The sequence below is a fragment of the Haliotis cracherodii genome, unplaced genomic scaffold (assembly GCF_022045235.1).
Source record: "Haliotis cracherodii isolate W230 unplaced genomic scaffold, xgHalCrac1.p SCAF_9, whole genome shotgun sequence".
Lineage (NCBI taxonomy): Eukaryota > Metazoa > Mollusca > Gastropoda > Lepetellida > Haliotidae > Haliotis > Haliotis cracherodii.
In genome coordinates this window covers 18476063-18497926 of record NW_027266343.1, presented here as the reverse complement: position 1 = coordinate 18497926, position 21864 = coordinate 18476063, and the positions used below count along the sequence as shown (strand labels likewise).

General features: G+C 38.9%; 2 protein-coding genes across 2 annotated transcripts in view; one reads left to right on the top strand and one right to left on the bottom strand.

Annotated features, from left to right (window-relative positions):
- The window catches only part of LOC139453245 (uncharacterized), a 92773-nt gene that overhangs the window by 59352 nt on the left and 11557 nt on the right, over nucleotides 1-21864 (bottom strand). The gene's annotated exons all lie outside the window — the stretch shown is intronic.
- LOC139452904 (uncharacterized) lies at nucleotides 492-7095 on the top strand. Its single transcript, XM_071234535.1, has 2 exons — nucleotides 492-6216; nucleotides 7040-7095. Exons 1-2 carry the CDS (start codon nucleotides 492-494, stop codon nucleotides 7093-7095), a joined length of 5781 nt encoding a protein of 1926 aa, XP_071090636.1.

The following is a 21864-nucleotide window of genomic DNA, read 5'->3' as shown; positions in this document are numbered from 1 at the left end:
CTGTTGAACAATACATCTCTCAATCAAGAATGTGGTATGTTGGAACATGGGCAACAGAACTAGAAATGTTTGCAGCTGCAAATCTGCTCGGTATTGACATATGCACATTCACTGATAACAGATGGTTGAGATATCCAAGCAATCAGATAAACACAGACGTACCAAACACTGGCAGATGCATATATCTAAATCATGTTTGTGGTTCACATTACGAAGTGGTGGTTTGTGTGAACGCTCTTGGTGCCTTGAGAAACTCCTGTACGGACAAATATTGTGAGAAACATTTGAGCAGTGTTCGAACAATGAGGAAGAGAAAAGCTAACCATTTACATGTAGATGACAGACAATCAGTTTTGAAAAAACATAAACTTGATAGCGAAGTATCTATTCATTCTCATGAAGCGACACCTGCTGAGGGACAAAAAAACAAAAAAAAGTATGCAAAAGCCAAAAGAGAGTATATCCAGGCCAAAAGAAAATCTGAGAAAGATATGTCTGAAACATCGAATTTGAATGTGAAGCAGAGTAAACTGACTAAAGAGAAACAAAAGTACAACACTGTACCTGAATTCAGAAACAGAAAGAAAGAGGCTAGTTCAAGTAGATACAGAGATGATGAAGCACACAGGGAATCTGTCAAAAACTACAGCAGAAAGCAATACGCTGAAGATGCAAAACATAAGGAAACACTCAAAATGTACAGCAGTGGGAAATATGCCACAGATTCTGAGCACAGGGCAGCAGTCAAAACATATAGCAGTGAGAAATATGCCACAGATTCTGAGCACAGGGCAGCAGTCAAAACATATAGCAGTGGGAAATATGCCACAGAATCTGAGCACAGGGCAGCAGTCAAAACATATAGCAGTGAGAAATATGCCACAGATTCTGAGCACAGGGCAGCAGTCAAAACATATAGCAGTGAGAAATATGCCACAGATTCTGAGCACAGGGCAGCAGTCAAAACATATAGCAGTGAGAAATATGCCACAGATTCTGAGCACAGGGCAGCAGTCAAAACATATAGCAGTGAGAAATATGCCACAGATTCTGAGCACAGGGCAGCAGTCAAAACATATAGCAGTGAGCAATATGCCAAAGATCCTAAGCACAAGGAAAAATTGAAATCTCTCAGTACTGAGAAATATGCTAAAGATCCAAAACACAGGGAAACTGTAAAAACCTATAGCACTGAGAAATATTCAAAAGATGCAGAACACAGGGAAACTGTAAAAACCTATAGCACTGAGAAATATGCAAAAGATGCCAAACACAGGGAAACTGTAAAAACCTATAGCACTGAGAAATATGCAAAAGATGCCAAACACAGGGAAACTGTAAAAACCTATAGCACAGACAAATATGCAAAAGATGCCAAACACAGAGAAACTGTAAAAACCTATAGCACTGACAAATATGACAAAGATACAGTCCACAGGAAATCCGTTAAATCAGCAAGCATTGCAAAGTACAAAACTAGTAGCGAACATAGACAGAATTTGAAAGAGAGACAGTCAGCCAGGGTTATGCAAACTGCAAAAGAAAGGAAAATAATGGCGAATGTTACAGGATCATTTGTGAAAAACATTTCTGAAGGTCCAGAATTTGTGTGCTCAGTGTGTCATCGAAGACTTTTCAAAAAACAGGTTGTTCAATGCAAAAAAACTGTGTATGAAAGCAAAGGAAGCAATGTAGCAGCTGTATCTGAGAAATGCATCACTGACACTTACCTACACAAATGCACAGGCAGTTGTGATGACCAATGTCCGTTTGTCAATAGTCCTGAAGGCACATTATGGATTTGCTATACTTGTCATAGGAAACTTTTGTCTGGCAAAATGCCTGGAGAAGCTGTTGTTAACAACCTTGAACTGACCCCTGTTCCTATGCAACTACATTGTCTCAATGAACTAGAGCAGCACTTGATTGCCTTGAATATCCCTTTTATGAAAATGATGGCATTACCAAAAGGTGGACAAAATGGCGTACACGGACCTGTAGTATGTGTTCCTTCAAACATTGAGAAAAGCACCAGTATGTTACCGAGATGTGATGTAGACGATGAGATGATCAGAGTGAAACTAAAAAGAAAGTTAACTTACAAAGGCCATTATCAATATCAGTTTGTCAACAAAGCTCATGTTAAGAATGCCTTAGAATATCTTCAAGCAAACAATAGATGGTATGAAGATGTAAATTTTAATGAAGAATGGGTCAATCCCTTGCCAGTTATTGATGAAGAAGATGAAACTAATTACTCTGATACTGACACTGACACATTACCTGACCTTGACAAGGATAGCTCAAACACACAAATTACTGAAAAAGAGCATGGCTTACTTTTGAATACCTGTCTACAACCTCTTGATATTGGACAAGAAGTTCTTGATCAACACTTTGAAAGGATAACCTGTGTTGCACCTGCTGAGGAAAATAATCCTGTCCGAGTATTGACAGACGAAAGCAATGAAGCGAAATCATTTCCAGTATTGTTCCCTTCAGGGTCATCTACCTTCCATGATGATCGTGAAGAGAGAATAACACTTGCACGCTACCTGCACACACGCCTAATGAATGCTGATCGTCGATTTGCTCAAAACACTGACTACATATTTTATGCTCAGTATCTTTCAGAAATTCAACAAGTTTTGTCAAATGTTTCCATTGCAATGCGAAAGGGATCACAGTCATATTGTAGAAATATTACCGCTGAAAATCTTACAGATTCTGATTCCCTAAGGGGAATATTAAAATCTGATGAAGGATACAGGTTCTTGAAACCCATAAGAGGAACTCCACCATTTTGGCAATCTGCTCAAAAAGATTTATTTGCAATGTTGAGACAACTGGGTGTGCCAACTTGGTTCTGTTCATTCTCATCGGCTGATATGAGGTGGCCCGAAATGATCGAAACAATACTTAGAGCAGAGGGAGATAAACGCAAAGCCTATGAACTTGACTGGTCAGAAAAATGTTTTGTACTGAGAAAGAACCCTGTGACAGCAGCACGAATGTTTGACCAAAGATTTCATTGCTTCTTGAAAGAGGTTATCATGTCTCCTGCAGAACCAATTGGAAAGATAAAAGATTACTTCTATCGTGTAGAATTCCAGCACCGTGGTTCCCCACACACTCATTGCCTTTTCTGGGTTGAGAATGCGCCAAAGATTGATAAAGACACTGATGAAGCAGTAAAATCCTTCATTGACAAATACGTCACATGTGAAATGCCTTCAGTTGAGATTGATGAAGAAATGTACAATATTGTGAACAGTGTGCAGAAACATAGCGCAAGACATTCAAAGTCATGTAAGAAAAATGGCACAACATGCAGGTTCAATTTCCCTCGTCCACCAAGCAGTAAAACTTTCATTTCACGACCAAGTGGTCAAGATATCAATGGAAAAAATAAAGATGAGCCAAACACCTTGGAACAAACATGTGAATCTGTCAAACTGATGACCAACATTGATGCAAAAGCAATTTTGAAACTGATTTGGCAAGCACTAACAAATGATGAGCAAACATTTGAGTCAGTCGATGCATTATTTACTGCTGTCGGTATTTCACAAGATATGTTTGAAATAGCATGTGCAATTCTATCCACAAAAACAAATGTTGTGTTGAAACGCAAGCCAAATGATGTATGGGTGAATCAGTACAATGCAGATCTCATGAGATGCTGGAACGCAAACATGGACATTCAGTATGTAGTTGATGCCTACTCTTGTGTTGTGTACATTATTTCGTATATCTCAAAGGCAGAAAGAGAAATGGGATTACTGTTGAATCAAGCACAAAAGGAAGCAAATAAGGATAATACTGATGCAAAATCTGCTCTGAAGAAAATTGGTGCTGTATACTTACACAATCGAGAAGTGAGTGCTCAGGAAGCTGTGTTTCGAGTTTGCAATTTGAGATTGAAGGAAGGATCACGTAAAGTACACTTCATACCAACCGTAGACCCTGTCAGAATGAGTTTGCCTCTTGAAACTTTGAAAAACAAACAACAGAGTGGTGAACTAGATGAAGATGAAATGTGGATGACAAGCATTGTTGATCGATACAAGAGCAGACCCAAAGGTGATGAGTTCAATAGCATGTGTCTTGCTACTTTTTGCTCAGAATACAGAGTGGTGTCAAAATCTGAAGTAACAAGGGTGTCTGATGAAAAACGACATAGTCCACTTGTAACATTGCAAAATGGCCTTGGTCATGTGAAAAAACGTACTCGAACTGATGCAGCAATTATCAGATATGCCAGATTTTCTCGTACAAAGGATCCTGAGAAATACTATCACAGTATGCTGCAGCTATTCTTGCCATATACATTTGATACTCAGTTAAAACCAGCCGCCTTCAATTCATATGAAGAATTTTATCAAACTGGTGCTGTCCAGATTGCAAACTGTCCTGTAGAAACTGTGAAAGACATTGTTGACAGAAACAAAACCATGTTTGAGCAGGATGCTGAAGTCATTGATGACGCAAAGGAATTGTTTGAACAATCTGGTCAATTGGAAGATGCTTGGGCTCAAATTTGTCCAGAGACTGAATCTGAAAGACTAGAATGTGAAGATGCACATACATGTATGTCCGATGAGGAAACAGAATCTGTTAGAAACATGCCTGATTTGCTCCAGACTGATAAAACACTATCTAAAACAGAGTTACTTCAGAGTACAGTGTCAAGACAAGAAGCAGAAACTATTCTGAGATCAATGAATGAGGAACAAGCTGATGTTTTCTACAAAATAAGACAATGGTGTTTGGATAAAAAGAATGGCAAAAATCCTGATGCATTTAAGCTATTTCTGACTGGTGGAGCTGGTACTGGAAAAAGCCATTTGATCAAGGCAATTTGCTATGAATCTACACGACTTCTAGCCCCCATCCAAAGCAATCCAGATGATATCTCTGTACTTTTGGTAGCTCCAACTGGTGTTGCAGCATTTAACATTAATGCATCCACAATACACAGTGCACTCTCAATTGGAATTGATGCAAAACTGCCATACCAGCCACTTGGTGAGGAAAAGGTCAATAGCCTTCGATCAAAGTTGCAAAGTATTCACATACTTATCATCGATGAAATATCAATGGTTGATCACAAGCTGTTATCATACATTCATGGTAGACTGAGACAGATCAAACAAACTTCTGATTATTCACCATTTGGAAATGTATCTGTAATTGCTGTTGGAGACTTTTATCAGTTACCACCCGTTAAGGGTACACCTTTATATGTTGGCACAAATGGATATGACCTGTGGAATGACAATTTCTCTGTCACAGAATTGACCACGATCATGAGACAAAAAGACCCTGCATTTGCACAACTTCTGAATCGGTTACGAACACGAAAAAGATCACAGCCTCTTGTAACAAGTGATATCAATATGCTGAAGCGACAAGAAACTGGTGAAGACGATGCCGATTGCATTCACATTTTTGCGACAAACGCTCAGGTTGATGAATTCAATGTCACTGCCCTTCATTCTAAATGCACAGATCCAATTTCCATTCAAGCACAAGATTTCTCAAGAAACCTAAAAACAGGAAAACTTGAAAAGAGAGAAAACCCTCATGTGAAAGTTTATAACTCAGTCTTACAAAAAAGTCTATTTGTAGCAATTGGTGCTCGTGTGATGATCACAAAAAATATTGATACATCAGATGGCCTTGTGAATGGAGTCTTTGGAACTATTAGCCACATATCTTTGACTGATGGTGAAGCGTTTCCTTCGAGAATATATGTTGTGTTTGACAATGATAAAGTTGGTCACAAATTACGAAACCTGAAAGAGACTGCATCTGCATTACAAACAAACAGTACTCCTATCGCACCACTTGAAGAAACTGTTTCAAACAATGGAGGCATTAGACGTCAATTTCCACTCAAACTAGCCTGGGCTTGCACCATACACAAAGTACAAGGGATAACAGTGAACAAAGCTGTCGTTTCATTGGGCAAGATCTTTGCAGCCGGACAAGCTTATGTGGCATTAAGTCGAGTATCCTCTCTTGGAGGTCTTATCATTGATAATTTCAAAGAGTCGGTCATATACAGCAGTGAAAAAGTCGAGGCAGCAGTGTCTAGTATGCCAAAGTTTATGAATGCAAATCAGAAACTACATGATGGTCATGCTACATGTACATTCATTATGCAAAACATTGAGGGCCTTCAATCACATATTCAAGATTTGCAGAATGACCGTAGGTTTTTAGAGGCCGATTTCATTTGCTTGACAGAAACATGGTTATCTGATACACATCCACTTGAGGAACCAAAACTTGATGGATTTACATTGCATCATAAACCCAGAGCACAGTCCTATGAATCGTCTGAACCAATACTGATGGAATTAAAGAATCAAAGTCATGGTGGCGTTGGAGTTTATTGTAGTGAAGACAAAGCCTGTGAATTTCCTCAGTTTCCAGTATCCAATTTGGAGTATCTGTCATTTTATGTCATGGAACTGCAAGCTCATGTTGTTATCATCTACAGGCCGACCTCATTCAAAGCTGATATTTTCAGAAAGCATTTATTTCAACTTGTTCAGGAACTTGAAAAACATTCTGCTCGATCGATTATCATGGGTGATTTCAATGAGAATGTCTTTTCATCATCTTCCATACAGACTTTGATGGAATCGAATGGTTTCACACAAATCGTTTCAGAATCTACCACTGAAAGTGGAACGCTTATTGACCATGTATATGTCCGAGGACTTGAGAATGTATCTGTGCATATTCTTCCAACTTATTATGGTTACCATGAAGCTATTGAAATCAAACTATGAATCAAACTGTACAAATGATGAAAACAATTTGTCACGTAATAATGATAATCAAAGCCAGGCGTGTAGGGAGTAGGGGTGTGGCATTGAGCTGGAAGGGCCCCCTGTAGATTGTAAATGTGTACAAAACAACTGATTTATGAATAATCTGATGTCAATTAGGTGAGCTGGTTATGCCTATTGATGTACTGTTTTCCCGTTTCATGAAAGATTGACATTTTTACATGTGTCTATTTCAGTGTACGACTTGACGATTATAATTATGCCCCATATCAACAAAGTTGGCGAGGGATAGTGTAATGGATTCCGTCCGTCCGTGCGTGTGTATGACTCAGAAACCGTTTAATATTTATCTATGAAACTTTGCATGTCTATCAGACTCATGCTGAACTGGTGCATTTACTATTTAGGAATTTTAGAAATTTTTATTTTTTACATTTAGGACTTAGGTTCTATGAGGGTGGTGTTCATTTCCGGAGCGTAACTCAAAAACTGTTTAATAGTTTCTTACAAAACTTTGCATGTCTACCAGTCACATACTGAACTGGTGCCTTTTGCTATTTAAGAAATTTAGAAAAAAAATTGTTTTTGTTTCCATGGCAACAAGTAGGACTTCGGTTCTATAGGGTAGAGTTTGTTTCCAGAGTATAACTCAAAATCCATTCAATGCTTTCTAACAAAACTTTGCAATGTTTACCAGCCACATACTGAACTGGTGCCTTTTGCTATTTAGGATTTTTTTATTTTTTTTATTTTTTACGTTTCTATGGTAACAAGTTGGACTTCATTACCGGAGCATAACTCAAAACTTGTTAAGTACTTTCTTACAAAACTTTGCATGTTTACCAGTCACATACTGAACTGGTGCCTTGTTTATGTTTCCATGGAAACAAGATGGACTATGGTTCTACAGGGTAGAGTTCGTTTCCGGAGCATAACTCAAAACCCATTCAATTCGTTCTAACAAAACTTTACATGTTTACCAGACACATACTGAATTGGTGCCTTTTGCTATTTAGGAATTTTATACATTTTTTTATGTTTCCAGGGCATACGCTTGTTATGATTGTGTAATGCTCCTCTTAGCCATGTGTTCTTGCTGTGTGATGCTCGAAAGAAATTAGGGAATACTTATCATGCTAATATTTAAAAAGAGTTCAGTAGAAGTCTTTTATCTCGGCAACAATCTCCTGTTGTATTATTGAATGAACAGGTGGTTATGAAGAAAACATCACTGATTTCTCCACATTGTTACCGGGTCGATCTGAATTGGAACTGATTGGTTCTGCTTCAACATGTCCAATGAACGGTAAACAAAATATGTTGTGATGACAAGTGTCTGGACTGAAAACTGAATGGGTTACCTTGTATTTGAAAACATTTCTCAAATACAGTATATGACAGTTGAAGAGACATCATTTTACTAGTAAATAAAGAAGATGCACGACGTTACCTGCTGACTCAACGAGAGTTTAACAGATGATGAATCACCTGAGGACGACCAGTACCTGAAATTGTCATCTATTACCAAGTACATCTTCTATCAACGAAAACTGTTATCTTTCTGATGCAACCAGAGGACATCAAATGGTACATATGGAAACTGAACAAGAACTGTTGACTTGTGTGAGAGTAACAGAATGTCGTGACCTTTACCTTCACTGATGACAGGTGCCAGATGTATGACAACGCTTGTATTGTGTGCTCACTCAACCTTAAAAGGGATTCCTGACTGTGAACAATTGAATTTGTCTCCAATTTGATTGGACCAATGTTTGAAATTGTACTCCAAAGTCAACATGCCACATCATAAAGTGTTGTCAGTAACTAGTCCAGCACTAGTATAACAGTTGTGATTTCAGAGACATCCTTCCAAATCCATCAGAGTTCATCATTTCAAGCTCCAGTTCTTCATTCATGTGTCAGCTGACCCATGATCAATTCTTATAATCAGAAATCGACCCCTTTCACAATTTTATGTAAAAGCGAAGTTTTCGTAGTTACAGTGTTCCCTAATTTCTGCCTAAGAGGGTATATAGCGCACAGAAATACCATTGAGTATTTCATCATCTTATTTTTCAAGAGCAATTTTTGTGCAGAAACTTAAACCTTAAACCTTTATCAACCCATACTTTCCTGTTCTTAAGAGTGGGTTGTACACCAAAACATGCTACTTGCATCAATTGATCAATCTTGTGGGTCATTTTACGATCAGAACAGAGCGCATTTGCTCTCCTTGGCTAAATTTGTAGACTGTAAGGGGTATGGGGCTATTTCAGTCCATCCCCTAAAATGATAGCTTTTTTTAAATAACTTTTTTTATGTTAAGCACAACAAAGTTACACAGTGGCTAAATGTTTTCAATAACAATGTTCCATTTTCAGTTATGTATCATGTTACTTGAAATATTAAAAAGATATGTATCATTCAGCCTGGTGTTATTTCTTTGAATAATCAATCAGAAGCGAAATCCTATTTGTTGTCCACCAAAAGACATTTTCATTATTCGTTCATTATTCAAATAATAGGTTTGGTGTGGGATACATTGAAACTATATAGAACATTAGAATACATTTCAATATGTACGTTCATCGGAGAACATTCTGGAAAACGGACCCTCAATCATGTGACACTTATAATGTTTAATAAAAAGTGGCTGCCACACTAGATCACCTATGACGTCAAAGAATAAAAGGTGGCCGGCATCTCATGATTGTAAAAATAAAAGTTTGACAGTTATTGGATGAGCGGGTGATGAACAAAAGGTTAAATAGCATGTTTGAAACAAATTGTTATATTTGAGTAGTACTCCAAGAAAGAGTCCCTTCCTCATCAGGATATCGCTCCTTTGTATCAGCCACGTTCGCACGTACTAACGTATGCACGGAACTGTTTGTAACAACGCCGTCAAAACTTAGGCAACGCTCGAAATTGGCGTGTCCCAGAATGTACCGGGATGTTTTAAACCTATTTCAGACCTCGTTAATGTTCGAAAGGGTTTGCGTGTACCACCTCCGTCACCACTACGAAATTGGCATGTGTTAGGGTGTCCCAGGATGTTCTAAATCCATTTCCAACTTGACCTTGACCCCAATGGTTTGGTTGTACCAACGCCATCAAATGTAGGCAACGCTTGCGGGACATTGTCGCTAAGAAATTTGCGTGCTGATGAGTGGCGCATGGTGTTCTAATTTTCAAAGGGTTTGCTTGTACCAACTCCGTCAAAAGATAGTTACAGTTGCAGGACATCGCCGCTACTAAACTGGCGTGTTCAAGAGTAGTCCCAAATATTAATAAAATATTACCACCAAGCGGTGTTACTTTTAACATGCAATCAAGAACAAAAGATGAGATGCATATGGCACACTAACTTCATGGACACTTGCAATAGTTTCTGTCAACAACCTTACAAGATATGATCTTTAAATAAAATTTCAGAGAAAAAAATGATCAAAATCAAAATCCAAAATTGCCACAACCTAAAAAATATCCAAAAACGGCTTACAGAGTTTGTTGTGTCGTGTGTGTAGACAATTCGAAGGTTTGGAAGCATTTCATGCAGTGGATTCAGAGGAGATAGGATTTGAAGACACGTACCCCAAAATCCCTGTGAAAACCTTGAATCCAATATGGCTGACAAGCCACGTGACCAATGACCAAAGTCAAAGAACAAAAATTATCAAGCAACTGAAGCAGTAGATACATGCAAGGTTTGAAAGTAACCGGACAAGCGGTTATGGAGCAACAGGGCAAAATATATCTTTAAAAAATGCTTGTTTTCAGTTATCTGCCCTATGCCTTTGGGCCTACGGCCTTGGGATTTTGGCGGGCACTAGTACTCAACGGTCTACATACCCACACACAATTTGAACAAAATCGAGCCAGTGGTTATTTTGCTAGCTCTGGTACAAAAATCGGCGGAATAATAATATACTACTCAAAAGAAGTTAAAGAACACCCGATTCTTTCATATTACTATAGTTAATCTGTCTCGGCATGTGAGATTAACTGTAGTAATATGAAAGAATTGGGCGTTCTGTAACTTCTTTTGAGTAGTATAATATTAAATCAAACGATAACACTGGGGCTCTTCAGCCTTTCGGCTTGGTGACTCTTTAACAGGCTGTACCTTCTTTGTCAGTTGGGCTCCAGTCAAACGGATTAGCGTTCTGCGTTCGTCCGGGCCCCGGGTTCCTGTCGCATTGCTGAGATTAAGTGCTAAACTTGTTTCCGACCTCGTTCATATTCGAATCCTGAAAGGGTTTACCTGTACCAACGCCGTCAAATGTAAGGAACCTCTTGTGAGACATCACCTCTACTAAATTGACATGTGCCTTGGTGTCCCATGATGTTTAAACCAATTTCCAACGTCGACCATGTTCGAATCCTCAAATGGTTTGCTTGTACCAACGCCATTAAATGTAATGAACCGCTTGTGAGACATCACCACACGTGTCCCAGTGTGTTCTTAACCCACGTTTGACTCCGACCATGTTCGAATCCCCAAATGGTTTGGTTGTACCAACGCCGTTAAATGTAATAAACCGCTTGTGCGACATCATGAGATGTGTCCCAGTGTATTCTTTACCCATGTTTGACTTCGACCATGTTCGAATCCGTACATGGTTTGCTTGTACCAACTCCGTCAAAAGATAGTTACCGTTTGCAGGACACGCTACCAAATTGGCGTGTGCCACAGTTTCCCAGTGTGGACTAAATGCCGACCTCCATATTCTAATCCGCAAATGGTTTGCAAATGGTTTGCTTTTAACAACGCTGTCAAAAATAAGGTACCGTAGCAATTGGCAATTGAGAAATGAAGAATCAAGTCAGCGAGTCTGACCACTCGCTTGTACCAACTCCGTCAAAAGATAGTTACCGTTTGCAGGACATCGCCGCTACTAAATTGGCGTGTTCAAGAGTAGTCCCAAATATTAATAAAATATTACCACCAAGCGGTGTTACTTTTAACATGCAATCAAGAACAAAAGATGAGATGCATATGGCACACTAACTTCATGGAAACTTGCAATAGTTTCTGTCAACAACCCTACAAGATATGATCTTTAAAGTAAATTTCAGAGAAAAAAATGATCAAAATCAAAATCCAAAATAGCCGCAACCTTAAAAATATATCCAAAAACGGCTTACAGAGTTTGTTGTGTCGTGTGTGTAGACAATTCGCAGAAGGTTTGGAAGCATTTCATGCAGTGGATTCAGAGGAGATAGGATTTGAAGACACGTACCCCAAAAACCCTGTGAAAACCTTGAATCCAATATGGCTGACAAGTCACGTGACCAATGACCAAAGTCAAAGAACAAAAAATATCAAGCAACTGAAGCAGTAGATACATGCAAGGTTTGAAAGTAATCGGACAAGATGATGTTTAAACCAATTTCCAACTTCGACCATGTTCGAATCCTCAAATGGTTTGCTTGTACCAACGCCATCAAATGTAATGAACCGCTTGTGAGACATCACCACACGTGTCCCAGTGTGTTCTTAACCCATGTATGACTTCGACCATGTTCGAATCCGCATATGGTTTTCTTGTACCAACGCCATCAAATGTAATGAACCGCTTGTGAGACATCACCACACGTGTCCCAGTGTGTTCTTAACCCACGTTTGATTCCAACCATGTTCGAATCCCCAAATGGTTTGGTTGTACCAACGTCGTTAAATGTAATAAACCGCTTGTGAGACATCATGACATGTGTCCCAGTGTATTCTTAACCCATGTATGACTTCGACCATGTTCGAATCCGTACATGGTTTGCTTGTACCAACTCCGTCTAAAGATAGTCACCGTTTGCAGGACATTGCCGCTACCAAATTGGCGTGTGCCACAGTTTCCCAGAGTGGACTAAATGCCGACCTCCATATTCTTATCCGCAAATGGTTTGCAAATGGTTTGCTTTTAACAACGCTGTCAAAAATAAGGTACCGTAGCAATTGGCAATTGAGAAATGAAGAATCAAGTCAGCGAGTCTGACCACCCGATCCGATTAGTCGCCTCCTGTGACAAGCATAGTGGCCTCTTGAGACAAGCATCGGTTGAAAAAGGCCAATTCTAATTCTGGTCGTCAAGGGTAGTACACATAATATTGAACAAGGCTGTGGAGAACGCTAGGGTATCTGCAAAGCCAGTGAATGGGGGTTTATAGTAGATTTATGAGGCGCTTCCTTCAGTATTTGTACTTGGGTGAAAAGATTTATCAAAATCAAAATCCAATATGGCCGCAACTAAAAAAGATATCGAAAAACGGCTATGCTTATTTGTTGTGTTCTGTATGGAGACAATTCACAGAAAGTTTGAAATCATTTCATGCAGTGGATTCAGAGGAGATAGTATTTGAAGACAGGTGCCCAAAAAACCCTTGGAAAACCTTGAATCCAATATGGCTGACAAACCACGTGACCAATGACCAAAGTCAAAGAACAAAAATTATCAAGCAACTGAAGCAGTAGATACATGCAAGGTTTGAAAGTAAACGGGCAAACGGTTGTGGAGCAACAGGGCAAAATATATCGTCAAAAAATACTTGTTTTTCAGTTATCTACCCTTGGCCTTTGGGCCTACGGCCTTGGGATTTTGGCGGGCACTAGTACCTAACGGTCTACAAACACACACAACATTTGAACAAAATCGAGCTAGTGGTTATTTTGCTAGGGCAGGTACAAAAATCGGCGGAATAATAAATAATAATAATAATAATAATAATAAATAATAATAATAATAATAAATCGAACGATTACAATAGGGCTCTACAGCCTTTCGGCTTGGAGCCCTAATAAACCAAACCTTCACAATAGAGGAGCACCTCTACGTAATCCAAAACAGGAAAAAGTGCACAGCCCCAGGATTTGACCTAACTTCTTACCAAATAATTAAAAATCTCCCGCTAAAACTACTCCAGGCACTACTCAAACTATACAATCTCATCTACCTAAACGGACAGGTTCCTACTCCCTGGAAACAGGCCCTAGTCATACCAATCCCTAAACCTAATAAACCAGCTAATCAAGCTAACTCATATAGACCAATATCCCTAACTTCAAACTTATGCAAAGTAATGGAATCAATGGCTAAAAATAGATTACAACATTACCTAACCCAAAATAACATCAACTATTGAACTGCATGGCAAGTATTTATAAAACGACCCGGGGAGGAAATATTCTGGGGGGAGATTTTATTTCGTTGGGTGGGGGAGAGTTTATTTCGAGAGGGGCGGAACTGTACCGGTATAAATTCGCCGGGGGGAGATTTTATTCTGAGGGCGAATATATTTCGTGACACCGTCACTATTCACGACGGGTGAGATCTATCTTTTACAACTCGGGACTAACGTCATCATGTATATCTATACACGGGTGACTAATGATTGTTTGTGTACTTGCATATTATTTTTAAATTTGAAGTTTACACGATATACGGCTTTTCCATTGGACGAGAGGTCGGTCACATGACCGCGAAATTGACGATCATAAGTGTATGAACGACACAATTTGACGTTCATACGTTTTGCACGAGACCATGTTCTTGAAATGACGTAAACACTGACGGACTACTTCCACATTCCTGGGGAAACCCCTGGGAATTCCCTAGCACGAAAACATACATAAGCGTTCTTTCTGATCATTTAGAACCTTTATTCTTGGTCTCAGCGTTTCAGTATACATTGAGAAATGTCAGAAAGCGTGACTGCATGATTGTTCACGAATATCCTCGCCACGGCCTATCCTAATGAGCAAACGAAGAAATTCACATCTAAACTATATTAGTATCGAATCGATTCGTGTCTAGGCTGACACAGACCGTCTCCAGCAATCTATGAATTTACCTTAGTGTCTGTTTGACGCATCTTTATTCACCTTTCAATGATCGGCTAGTTGATCAATGATGACTAACACATGTAACCGCCACAGGTTCATTAACAACTTCGGAAATTTCTCCCGTCACGTTTATCGTGCCGGCCATTTTGACGTCTTGTACTTGATGTAAATGTACGACGCGCTGTCATTGTGACTGACTTACCGAGGTAGTTCTTTACAGAACTTTCTCATCTAATGAGAATGATTTGAACACATGAGTTGAGGCCAGCGGTCTGGTACCGCTCCTGGCTTTTGATTGGTCGAGAGGGTCACGCGACCTCTGATGACTTCACTTCCGGCGCGCATGCGCGCAGGGGATGGTGGGTCCTGCGTGCGCATCCAAAATGGCGGCACATCCGTTTCCGGTGGTGCGCGCATCCAAGATGGCGTCACATCCGTTTCCGGTGGCGCGCGCACCTCCAAGAGGGCGTCGCATTGGTTTCCGGGGAGGAGGGAGGGGAAAAACCCAGAGAAGCGACCGTAAAAGGTGAACAAGATCGCCATTGTTGTTCTAAACATAGAAAAGGCGGTGGTGGTGAAGGGAGGGAGGGAGGTAGGAGGAGGAGGTGGGTTCATTGTTTGGGTTTGAGGGTCGTCAAAGCAAAGGATGAAAGCGTTCTTTCGGGAGAGATGGGTGGCCCTAAAAAGGGCCGTTTTGAGGAAGATCACTTCTTCACATACACGTACACGCAGTGGTGCAAAGGCACGGGTGGCTTGACACCTGTCTCCTGACAGGACACTTACTTGTGTGCGTTACACTGCAAACACGAAAACGTCGGTTTTTTCCGTATATGGTCATTGGACGGAAAAAACGACTAAAAATTCATTAAAATTGATAAATTGGTGATTGTCTAGAAAGTGTCCAGAAAAGGGTCGAGGTTTTCAAGCGTAAAATGGACGGAAAAACGATGCTTTTTGCTCCGCCTTGTACAACTGTTAACGATAATCAGATAGGGCTGGTCCCCCGACGCACGTGATGGAGAAGTCTTCCTTTCGGAAGCTTTAGGTTTCGTATTTCTGGCATGCCTTGCTCTAGTATCTGTCGCGCGCAGTGCAGCGAGATTTGCTGATAAGCTAGTTTTAGGATATGTAACATGTTAATGGAATTCAGACACGCGCCAAGAAGTCGAACCAAACAATGTTACTAAGTTAATTGTGGTAACATATCCCTCGGCTATGCACCGTTACCTCTATCGGATAATGTGTTGTGTTTCATTTGGTTATAACAGTAACTAATGTTGTAATGTGAAGTTTACAAGATAAACGGCTTGGACGAGAGGTCAGTCACATGACGTGACTGTATTCTTGAAATGGCGTATACACTGACTAATTCAACATTCCTAGGGAAAACCCTTGGAATTCCCTGGTACGAATTCATACAGAAGCGTGTTTGCAAGCCCATTTAAGGATACCCTCGCTACAACCCTTCCCAGAGAAAAAAAAACCCGAAAAAATAATCCAAACTATCGTAGTGACAATTTACAGAAATCTATGAATTTACCTTAGTATCTGTTTGACACATCTTCACAATCACTTTTCAATGATCGGCCAATTGATCAGTGATGACAAAGGCTTGAAATAGCAACAGGTTAATTAACAACTTCGAAAATTTCTCCCGTCACCGTTTATCGTGTCGGCCATTTTGACGTATTGTACTTGATGTAAATGTATTACGACGCTCTGTCATTGTAGTTGACTTACTGAGGTAATTCTGTAAAAGATGTTCTCATCTAATGAGGATATTGTTTGGAATATATTTCTTGTAAACATACTAAAACATATGTTCCACGCTTTGGGGGGAACTATTTTCATTCCGGGATGGCCTATTAAAGCTAGTAGTAAGTCAAGGCACCATGCGTGTATATGATCTGTTATTTTATGTGTTTAAATTACGGTTTGGGGCGTTAATAAAATACACTGACGCAAGTATATTCTATTCAAATCAATATGCTTTCTTTTACATATTACATAACATCACTGCACAAAACTTGAACAGTTGCAGTAAAACACTACGGTAATCGCATTAAACATCATTTTCAACTATACAGTATTTCAGTATTTCAGTTATATCAGACTGATGTTGGATAAAAATCCGAAGTGGTTCAGGTCATACAATGGCTGTTCGGGAAAAGGTGAGCGTATCCTGCCACACAGGTGGCACCCGTCACAAACACATGCAAGGACAAGTCAATTGTTCCTCTGAACAGAGCACGGAAACACACAATGATGCCCGTCCTCACTTTTACCGAGCATGTAAATTATATTGTCCGTCAAAAACATGGACGGTATAAACAATATGTTCATTCACGTAATGCATGTCATACATTTGAGAAAATGTATTGACTCGGAGCATTATTGTTAATCACAGCGTATGCAGTTGAACTCATCACCCATCCCATTATTGATAATCCTTCTTGAAGATCTATGCAATCTGAAGCTGCAACACTTTATCTTTTAACTGGCATGTCAGACTTCTGTTTCATAACTCAGTTTTATTTGCACGGATCACTATGAAAGGGACATTGTCGTGTTGTCGCATTGTCGCATTGACGCCCTTACAAAAACAAGCAAAACGTGTCAAAATTAACAATAGCGCGACAATTGGCCATTTGTCGCATTGTCGCGTGTTCGCATTGTCGCTCTTTGATAATCCTTTTTTTTATTTTACAAAAGGGCGACGATGCCGTAACGCGACATTTTCAAGGTCAAAATATGTTTCGTTGTCGCATTGTCGCCTCATCACAAATGTGTATAAAAGGCGTAAAGTTCAGTTATTGTTACAGTTAGGAAGTTCAACCTGATACATGTACGTCTTGAAATGAAAACACAAGTCCATCCGCGAGTCCATAACGTTTTATTGTGAGCTCTTCTCTAATAGTGCTTAGTGTTCAACTCCCAGTTTCAAACAGTAGTACCTCATCAACAATCCACATACATGTACCTCTAGTGCAGTGGTCTTCCGGAAGATCTTACTCTTGACCGCATTACACAACTGATGAGCGCACGCCTGACCTGTGACCTCGTTGCAACCCTCATGGGGTGTTTGCCGAAGGGAGAGGTGTAGGAAATGTGTGCTCCAGCACAGCGCAGAGCTCGCGACACACTGTATACTGAATGTTGTCGGCGAGTCGGCGAATGTTGTCGGCGAGGGGCAGACTGGTCTTGTTAGTGTATGGTATGAGCTGTGACGTTGACCCAAGAGAATAATGTAAAAAAGTGAGACCAACTCAAGTCTATAATGATTGGGAAAGTCTAGATTGAAATTAAGAATTTTCTATGCTCCATTTTAATTGTATTATTTTCATTTTGTAGACATGGATGGACCAACCAGGAAAGAAATTGATGGAATATTAATATCACATACCACTGATCCAGTTAAATTCATCACACAATAATAAATTAGTATTTGACATTACGGAATTTGATTATTAGGGCATGATCATGTACATGTTCACTGTAGTAATGTACACACCAGTCAACTTGGTTATAAATTTTATCATAGTGTAGCGCGGCATCAACGATTACTTCAATATCCTCACTTGTCATCAATGTATTGACATCGAACAATGGACGACAATTCGAAATTCTTATAGACAGCTTCAATAGGGACAGCGCCGGGGTCAGTACAATTTTCCAAGTTAAAAATATGTATCTACAAAATATAATCTGAAGCAGACAAGATCAATATTTTTTTATTAATGCTTACTTTCATGAATAGAATTGAGGCAATCTAGACTTGCCAAATCGTTCTAGACTTGAGCTGGATTCCTTTTAAATTTATTCTGTATGGTCTGAGAGACGAACGGGCGTCAGTATGGAGAACTGGGACAGCCTGAATCAGTGTAATCGGATATGTTGTGGTGTTTCGGTTTTGGGCTGTTTGCTGAATAGAACAAGGGCTCACGAACAAGGGCACATGGAGAGATTAAATCATTACCACCTCTCTTTATATCAGAAATGTTATTGTGATTTGAAATCTCTTTTGGAGAATTGCGAGTTATGTATACTCTGTATTCTTTCGTCATGGTAGCATATATATTTTCTATGTTGCTTTTTGAATTATCCACAAATAATGAGAACTACAATGTAAACCTCTCTCTGGAGATATGCAATAATACTACTGAAGGGCATATCTGAAAAATGGGACTTATCGACAAATATTTCTTTCTTAAATACTACCCGTTACAGGCATTCTGATCATTATATCATACTTTGTTCAGTTTTAAAGTCAAATAATGGCAAGTTGTGTAGTATCTTTCTACATATTGAATTAATTATAATTTCTGCAATAAAACCTTAGCATCAGATAGTGATATAAACGAATATGATCTATACTGTGATAAATGAATTATCAATTTCGTATTAAGAATTAGATAAACAAAAATATGATAGTAAAACAAATTATTTTAATCTATTCGTGTGAGTAGGTAACGAGAGATCTAGGCAACTCACTAACGTAGCCATTTGTGAAAAATGAAATATAAAAAAGTTTAGGTGTTTGAACATGTACATTGAATGACAGAGAAGAAAGCAACGCAATAATTAAATTATGAATCAAATTATGTTATAAATATAAAAGAATATTTAGAAAATATAAGTTTAATTTCTCATTGTTGGAAGGTGTTTAATAATAGATTTTGTTTGATTGTTTGTTGTTTAACGCCGCACAAAGCAATATACCAGCTACATGACGGTGGTTCGTAAATAATCCAGTCTGGACCAGACAATCTAGTTATTATCATCAAGAGCACCGATCTACGCATTTGGGATACGATGACATGCATCAACCATGTCAGCGAGCCTAACCACCCGATCATGTTAGTCGCCTTCGTACAAGCATGGGTTGTTGAAGGCCTATTCTAACCCGGATCTTCACGGGTATTTTTTTAAATAATTAGGTACAATGAAATTCTGTATATGTCCATAAGTGTGTATAAGTAGATGGATAATATGTCCATACACGCCAAGTAAATGGTATATGCATTAATTTAAATGCATATGGTTCAATGATAAGTTCTTTCACAAGTCCATATTTCAAGACATATATTTGATATTCATAATAACTCCACAAAAGCTACACTATGGCGACAAAACGGTACCAGCATCACAGATAGCAATAATACCTGAGATACAAATAATTACTTTAAAAGTTAAAACATGTATCTAAATAGAAAGTTAGAAGGATACACTTCCGACATTTTTCGTATTTTGTTTTCGTTTTGAGAGAGAAGTTGTGATTGGTATCTGATGGGTGCAAACAGGTGTTCCCTTCCGCCCAGGCCTTAATGGCAATGCTATAGCCCCAAATGAAACAAGCCTTGTTCAACAGGTTCAGGCTGAAATTTCCATCCCACTTGGGCTCCTTTTAAATTTGAATATTGTTTCTCGTGTCGATACGTGTCAAAAGAAATGAATTAAATATTACAGCACTGGTGAATAGGTTATGTGCGCATGTCACCGTCGATCCTACAATATCCTTTTATGCAAAATGCATATATACTGATGAATTAACGTAGCAATACTACGCAAATATATGTCCAGATGTATGCATCAGTATCATCTCGTGATCTTAATTCGTGCTTTAAGCTCTATTTCTACCGGAGATTATGGGGTGTAACATCACACCAGAAAGCCAGGTCCAAATTCAAGTCATAATTTCATGGTCCGTCTTGTATGTTGGAAACCAATATCGCAATGTGGCTGAATATTGCTGAACTTGGTATTAACCCGATTACTCACATAATTATTCCTTTTTCTACAGTCATCTACAAACACTATCTTTAGGGATATCCAAATGTCCATACATAGATGTCCACATTTATATGTATAAAGCAAGTCGTCCTGCACTCTTCCTTAAAAGATAAATGCTAAGCATTTCCTCTGTATGTATGTATGTATGTATGTATGTATGTATGTATGTATGTATGTATGTAAATATCGTTTTAATGGAATGTTGATGCAGTGAACATACCACAGACCTGATGCTAGAAAAACATCTAATTACTGAAATGAACATATTTTGTTGTTAAACAATAGTTATAAAATATAATAACAAGGAGCCAAGAGCCAAATATTTGGCTGTGTTGGACATATTTGTTTCGGGGTCTTATGACAGACAAACCTGATGCCTTTAAGTATAAAGATAAGTAAGTATAGCTGTTGTACATATTCAAATATGTTTGTGATTAACCCAACCTTGGAAAATATTGAAAGATGAGTGGTAACTATTTATGCCATTATTTCAAATTAGAATGAGAGGACATCAGGAAAGCATGGCACTTTAATATACGTATCATGTATATCGAGAGTATAGGTTTGGTGCGTGACTTATCACACAGTACTTTCAGAAAGTGTGCATATTCTGTTTATCGGCAATAAATAACATAAGACGATTCATACGGGTAAATACGATTTAATTCAGAATTAGTATAGATTACTTAAGGTTAGGGGGAAATGTATGTAATTAACAGAACTTTGGCCGGGTTTAAAGGATTTGGGTCCTGGCTAGGGCTTTGTGTTGGACGTGTAGACGGCATTTCCAGGTTTGACGTATCAATGACCAAAATGATGTCTGATGCAATTCTCTGCCTTTTAGGATGAACAATTGTTTGTGGCGGGTGCCACTAGTGGCTCGGAATGAGCTCGCGTTTAAGCGAGCACCCAGTGTCATCATTTATTATGATGAATCATGAAACATGCTCCTGATGTTGTCGCAATCGTGCAGTTGGTGCTACGTTTGGCAAGGGTTTCTCATGATAATGGAAATGCTTATGTCGCTTTTGTTGACCGATAAACATGAAAAGATATAATGTTAGTGTATATGGTCATGTAATTAAGACACAAACGACGAGTGGGAGTTGTTTATTGTACGATAAACAACGACCACGACTCGTTTATTTCTATATGAGATATCAACATTACGTACAGCCTCTTTGAGGGTGTTGAATTAGGAAAAAATACACGCTTTAAAATATTTACCCGTACTTAAATAATAATGACTCCTTGAATAGAATCCGACAGCGGCCATGCTAGTTAAATCCATTTTAGGATTTGAGTTTGGTCTTTCCCGCATATTCTCACAATTTTCTCGTCGATTATCTGTACCTTTTCTCCCAATACCGATTGTCATATCACTCTCACTTTCGGATTCGATTGTTCGGGCACTGCGTTTATCTATCGTCTCCG